The sequence below is a fragment of the Octopus bimaculoides genome, chromosome 5 (assembly GCF_046866305.1).
Source record: "Octopus bimaculoides isolate indiv1 chromosome 5, ASM4686630v1, whole genome shotgun sequence".
Lineage (NCBI taxonomy): Eukaryota > Metazoa > Mollusca > Cephalopoda > Octopoda > Octopodidae > Octopus > Octopus bimaculoides.
Window position 1 is genome coordinate 92,065,939 of NC_142932.1, and position 7,086 is coordinate 92,073,024.

General features: G+C 35.8%; 1 protein-coding gene across 2 annotated transcripts in view; it reads right to left on the minus strand.

Moving 5' to 3' along the window:
- LOC106880012 (inactive tyrosine-protein kinase 7) overlaps positions 1 to 7,086 on the minus strand; it is a 420,029-nt gene that overhangs the window by 259,629 nt on the left and 153,314 nt on the right. For both annotated transcript variants that reach the window (XM_089352635.1, XM_089352634.1), the window contains exon 2: positions 6,495 to 6,791. In XM_089352635.1, the coding sequence (XP_089208761.1) occupies positions 6,495 to 6,791 (297 nt within the window). The remainder of the gene's footprint in view (positions 1 to 6,494; positions 6,792 to 7,086) is intronic.

A 7,086-nucleotide genomic window follows, 5' to 3' on the forward strand; every position in this document is an offset into this window, starting at 1 on the left:
CTGCTATAGAGCTGAGGATCCCAGTCAGTTTGAGAGCGAACAGTTTATCTTTACTGAAACCCAAAAGCTATTATGAATTACAAAAAGATACGATTTCTCTTATAGATTTTGAAATTGTGCCTCAGTTTTAATTTGTTACTACCTATTGAAGAAAATGTTTAAAGCACGAAACTAAATTTCATGCTATACAAATTTTGATCAATACGTTGATGGAACGGATTAAAAGCAATGAAGACTGTAATGAAACTCAATCTTCTTATAACTAAAATATATCCAGAAGAACATATACCTGGATTATTGTACTCCTGTAAAATATTTCATTACTTTACATAGTAAGTTTTCGTTCCTAAGCATTTTAATTACTGGTCAATTGTACCACCAAGAAATTTAATCAATTCACGTCTAGCACTCACAATTTTTTTGTTTCCGGTTGTAATATGATTCTCCAGATGTTATAGGTACATAAATGAAAGTCTCATCTTAATATTCATAATATCGCTCTTTGATATTTCCGATCAATACGTGTACTACTCTTACATGTAGCACACGATTATTTGAGCCATCTGGTTTTCCGTGTCGGTAGACTACTCCAGATTTATAGTCTTTAAAGATTCAAGAAAATGTGTATAGTACCTAGGACGTTCATTCTAGTAAAGTATTTACATCAAATTAGACATCGGAGAATACATAACATGTCGAATCTTCCCTTAAGATATACATTATGTTAGATTATTCTTCTGACAAATAGCATAACAGGTACAGTGCTGAGTATGAAACAGAAAACTTAGTTGTCAGATATTTAATTCATAGGACATGTTAGACTACTTCAAAAATCGAAAGAACCATGTACACAGCATACTTGAGGCCTTGCAGAGGCACGAATACGTTCAACTTAAGTTGGAGTTTATGATCTAAATATTAGGGAATAAGCAGAATAAGACACGAAACCAGTCACTCTAGTTCTTTCAGATACACAAAACATACAAAAATGTCACTACTGACTTCGTATGTTTGCATGTATGTATGTGCGTATGTGTGTGTATGTATGTGTGTGGTTCGTGAGGGAGTGTCCACATGTATATGTGAGGTGAGGGTGTCCACGTGTGCGTCATTCCAACAATTACACTGGGGTGGGGTACGTGCACATTTAATTTATGTCTTCATAGAATGAAAAAAGACCTAAAACATTTAGAGCTTAAAACAATTACCACGAGAGGAACGTGAAGAGCAAATGCAGAGATGAGCGGAAAGAAGAAATGCATGAATGAACTAAAAACTAAAGATTAAATCATTAAGAGCGTGAGATGAAAGGAAAATATAAGTGGAAAAAGTGTGAGGTGAACGAAATATGAGGAAAGGAAGAAAAGAAGGTGATTCTACAGAGGAAAGAAAAACAAAACAGATAAGCGTTACTTCAGTAATAAAGAATTTGTACAAGACAAGAATGAAGAGAAGACAAGGAAAATGAAAGAAGGTAGACGATAAAGTTAAAGAGAGAGAGAGTGTGTTTGTGTGTGTGAGAGAGAGAGAGAGTGTGTGTGTGTGTGTGTGTGTGTGTGTGAGAGTGTGTGTGTGTGTGTGTGTGTGTGTGTGTGTGTGTGTGTGTGTGTGTGTGTGTGTGTGTGTGAGTGTAGATGAGAAGTGACAGACGGAGATTGGGAAGAGATCGAAAGATGTGAAACGTTCGTATGCAAGATAAGTGAAAAGAGAAGAGAGAAAGAGGGGGTAGAGAGGTGTTACAAATACTAAGGATATGACATTTAATGAGTTAATAACATACCAAGTAATTAGTTTAATTAGATTTGTTGTGCTCATTGGATGCTGGTGTTGTCTGGTAAACTGAAAGCTGTAGAGGAGTTATTGTTGTTGAATAAGGTGTTGTTAATGATGACGATGGCGATGGTGGGCGATGATGAAGATATTGACTGGTTATTTTCTCTCTCCTCTCTCTCTCTCTCTCTCTCTCTCTCTTCTCTCTGATCAAAGACTATCATTATTTTTCTGTCTATCAAACACTTTAAAAAATATAGCTAACATGAGTTTCAGTGTAATTTCGAAGGTCTTTCAAGATTGCCAATTTGATTACTTAAAATGTCAGTAGCTTCACAACGTTATACGAAATAAATATTAAATAGTACATCAGTAATGTATGTATGTATGTATATATGTATGTATGTATGTATGTATATGCGTATGTATGTGCGTATGTACGTATGTATGTATGTATGTATATATAGATATAGATATATACATACATACGCATATATATACATACATTATCGATGTACTATTCAATATTTATTTCATATATATATATATATATATATATATATATATATATATAAAGTATCGGCACAGCGGAGGCATAGGCGCACATGTGGCTGTGTGGTAAGAAGTTTGCTTCCGAACCACATGGCTTCGGGTTCATTCCCACTACGTGGCACTTTGGGTGAGGCCGACCAATGCTTTTTAAGTGGATTTGTTAGACAGAAACTGAAAGAAAACCGTTGAGTGTGTGTGTGAGTCTGTCTGTGTGTGTGTGAGTCTGTCTGTGTGTGTGTGAGTCTGTGTGTGTGAGTCTGTCTGTGTGTGTGTGAGTCTGTCTGTGTGTGTGAGAGTCTGTGTGTGTGTGTGTGTGAGTCTGTCTGTGTGTGTGTGAGTCTGTCTGTGTGTGTGTGTGTGTGTGTGTGAAACTCTGCACAAATGAGAGTAGCTCCCATGAAACTCCTATGCATTTTCGTATGTATTTTATAAAACAATATATGTAATTTGAGGCAAATTTGTACACGTGTATAGATAGGGTTAAATGCGAACAAATGCATATGCACATACCAACCTATATACATTCGTGCATACGTACATATATACATATAATGCATATGATGGATGATCTCGTTGAAAACGACGTGCAAGTGTCCAGTTGTTCGATCAACTGAAGTATAAATATGAGCGTTTTCTTTTTATATTAATTTCTCGTCCTCAAAACCCCAAGCAAAATCTTAATTATATGTAACTTGACTATATTTACTTCAGTTTCAATGAATAAAGTTTGAATTAAACATCTAAACAATGCTTCTGCCGAGTAAGATTTCTGCAGACCATACCCATTCAGTTCAAGTACTTCGCTTAGATATTAATGACATGTTGACATGCCGATAACAGACGACATCTGACGAAGCTTGCCCTATAAGAAACAAATTAGTTTCTTATATCCACCATGAAATTAGTCATTGAAGACGGGAAGTTATTTCCATTGAATGAAAACCGCATTAAATTCTCGGTCTTTTAATTGAAATCATATTTCTTTTACAGCCAAGTCAATCGATGCAAACATTAATGACAACAATAGTTGGTAGCAGCAGCGATGAAGGAGATGATGTAAATCGTAGTAATAGCCATGACAAAGACAAATGAAAACCACTCGTCATTAACTGGTTTTAGAATTTCCATTATACAGGTGAGTGACTTGTCAAGATTCTTCACTAGAAACACCAAAACATTGCTAAAAGCACTAACTCCAGGATAAATCATTGGAAAATATTTTGAGAGGACTCGAAAACAAAACAAAAAAATAAAGCCTTTTGTCTCATTTTGAAGAGAAATTTTATTTTATAGTTGATTAAACAGACACTTCACATATAAACTTTAACTTCTGAATGATCCAGAAAAATTATGCTTTTTCACTGTAAACAACCTAGTTTTACGACGGTATTTCCCACCTACAATAACATGATATTGAATGACATTGCGTATTATGTTCGGTGCAGGACTATATTATAAATGAAAGCCTCCTAGTTATAAATAATTGAACAACATATAGTAAATATTCTTCTGATTGTCAGTGTTGTGATGAAATAGAAATATAATAATCGCTTCCTTTCTATATTTCCTCCATATTTATTCTTCAGTCAAAAGGTAATAATAGTTATGTCTGCAGATTAAGACAATTCTACGGAGTATGTGAAGCGTAGATGAGCTTAAGATTGTTGAATACAAATTAGGATATAAGTTATTTACAATAATTGAAATTGTTCAATTATTTGCTAATTATAAACAATCTCCAGAAAATATTGCTTGTTAATCATTCTCATCGAAGAAACAATAGTAGTCAGCTCTTAGAATTCTCATGTCATAATCTGAAATGACTTAAGTCCGGCTGACGAGACGAAAGGATTTCTAAATTTCCTGAGCATTCAACTCCATTTTTTCTAAATTGAATGGATATAATCTTCAGATTTCTAAACTTGGATTCTTTGCATTTGCGAGTTAGGAACATGCAAGTAATTCAAATTAGAAATGTTTCAACCACCGCCAAGGCCAAGACCAACACCAACTACCACCACCACCACCGTACCGACGTGGCCACCAACCACCGCCGCCTCTGCCGCCACCTCCGCTACTGCCGCCTCCGCCTCTGCCGCCACCTCCGCTACTGCCGCCTCCGCCTCTGCTGCCGCCTCCGCCGCCTCTGCCTCCGCCGCCTCCGTCGCCGCCTACACGCCGCCTACACCCCGCCTCCACCACCACCACCACCAACAACAACAATAACAACAAATTGATTTGTGTTGTTTTATTCTACTTGCAATAAAGTAATTTAATTAAGAGAGATAGCATACACTCTACATAGGCAAGACAATCGAAATACATATAACCCAAATAAACTGAAATTCATGACCAAAGATAGGTTTCTTTTAGTTCAAATTACAGTGAAAAACTTTGCGTTTGATACCTACCACTAGTAACATTATAATAAGTTTCAGAAAAAGTATAGATTTCAAGTAAAAAGAACATATTCTTATTCAATAAACAATTATTTTTGCAGTAGAATGATATGAATGTGTATCGCATGCATGTGTATCTGTGTGTGTGTGCGTGAGTATGTGTTTGTGCATATGCATGAGCTCTGTTATTTCAATTCAAAGTGAAGGTTACTCGAGCAGAAATATATTTAAAGGCATTCTGCCTATGAAACTTCTAGTTTTAATGGGTATCTAGGACTGAACTATGAAACTGGTTCTTTCTTAAGACGATTTATTTAGGCTAAACTTCATTACGATGTCTTGCATAGGGGCTCGTGGGTAGGTGTGATTATGTGTGTTGTGATTGTGTGTGTGTGTGTGTGTGTGTGTGTGTGTGTGTGTGTGTGTGTCTCACACAGTCAGTTATTTTATCACACCTCAATAAAAATGGCCTCCCAGATTCAGCGAGTTTCGTGTTACTAAGTGATATTGTGTAATAATTTTGCACACATTACCAGGAACTCGACTTGGTGGTACATGACAATGCTTGACGAGATCCTTAAAGTAGTTTCTGTTAACGGGAAATTGCTAGCATAAATACTACTACATCATGTGCTTGAGATGAATTTCAAATATTTCAACGTTGCAAATAGCAAGGAAAACTGTCCCAGCTTCACCATAAGAATGTACTAATGCCAGTAATTAAGTATAATTAGTATGCGGCGCCTGTTAATTCCCACTTGTCGAAGTTTAAGACTTGCATATATCGATTTTATTGGACAGAAACGTTCTAGACATGGACATAACGTCTTCAGATATTTCACTTGAAGTATAATGCTATTTAATTCTGGTGCAAATTAGGTAAGAAATATACGAAATAAGTATGTTGCAATGTGTTGTAGGATAGATTAACACATGTTATATAGGGTTATCAAAGGAATGGTATATAGTAATTATATGGTATCTAGTCTTCTCACCTATAAATAATATTATCATCAAAAGTTTAAGTAGATGTAAGCTGGAATCGAAACTGCATCTGTAACTAGGTTGGCCGGAAATTAATAGCCACATTGCGGAATTCAATTTTATATATAATTAGATGAAACTGAATTAACGAATGATATCGTGTAAGCCTGTAAGCCATGAAGGCTATTGTGGACTAATTTTATATGACATATTCGTAGACATGCTATTGTAGGGAAGTTTTTAAAAGGCCAAAGATCACTATACTTTAGCTGGTATTCGAAATTGAAATGATTTTTAAAATATGCCATCGCACAGGCGAGAGAAACATAATTAATTATACAGTGGCTCACACACGTTCGTATATAGTAAATATATGGTATCAATGCACACATATACATACACACACAAACAACTATAGCCACCGATTATAGAGTACCGTTTTCGGAAATTAAGTATTTTATTAAACAGTGACGTGAGACCAAGGAATACTATAGCTGACACCCTTCCCAAATCAGTAGTTACGAGGGAGGGAGCTGGAAATTTCCTGGCTTTGGATACAAGAAAATACAGGAGGATCAGTTATTTATGATTTCATTCAACATATTCCCCGCTAAAATTCATACAGTTATTGCAGCGGTCTTTCTGTTTTTCTCAGCCTAGTAAAAGAAATCAGAAGGTTGAGGCTCCAGCCAGATTCTTCGCGACACCCTAAAAGCCAAGAAATTTTCAGCACCCCCTCATATGCCCAAATGCAAATATGGATAACATAGTAGTTTTTGCGTTACTTACATTGAATGTTGAGACGAGCATTTGAACTCTGTAAGGAAAAACCTGTGGTTACATTGGTGGCAATGCATGTAAATGGGCCGTCGTCATCTTCTTGACTGACTCGTAAAATCCGTAGGTTGCTGTTGTCTTGAAAACGTCGACTTGTATTAGCCAAAATCTTGCCACGAAACATCCATTGGAAAACGATATGTTGCCGGTCGGATACATCACATTTGATCGTTAAGTCAGAACCTTCAACAACATCCTGACTTTTTGGCATCGTACTGAAGTAGAAGGAATCTTCTCCGAAGACCGAAACTAAAACGAGAAGAAAGGTGAAATTATTAATAGATAGATGAACAAACTTATATACAAAGAAATTATCTTAAAATTAGAAGCAATAATTATCCTTGAATCCTGCTGACATTTCAATTAGACATACAAATTAAGGTTATCGAACAACTCTTTAGGAATGTGCTATATCTAAACATTTTTCGTGTATTATTTGATAGCTAAATCTATATGAAAATAGAAATTGTATCCAACCATCGGCTCTTTGCGATATATTTCATAGTGAGTTGACAAAAGACATAACAGCAGTTAGCTTTTTCTG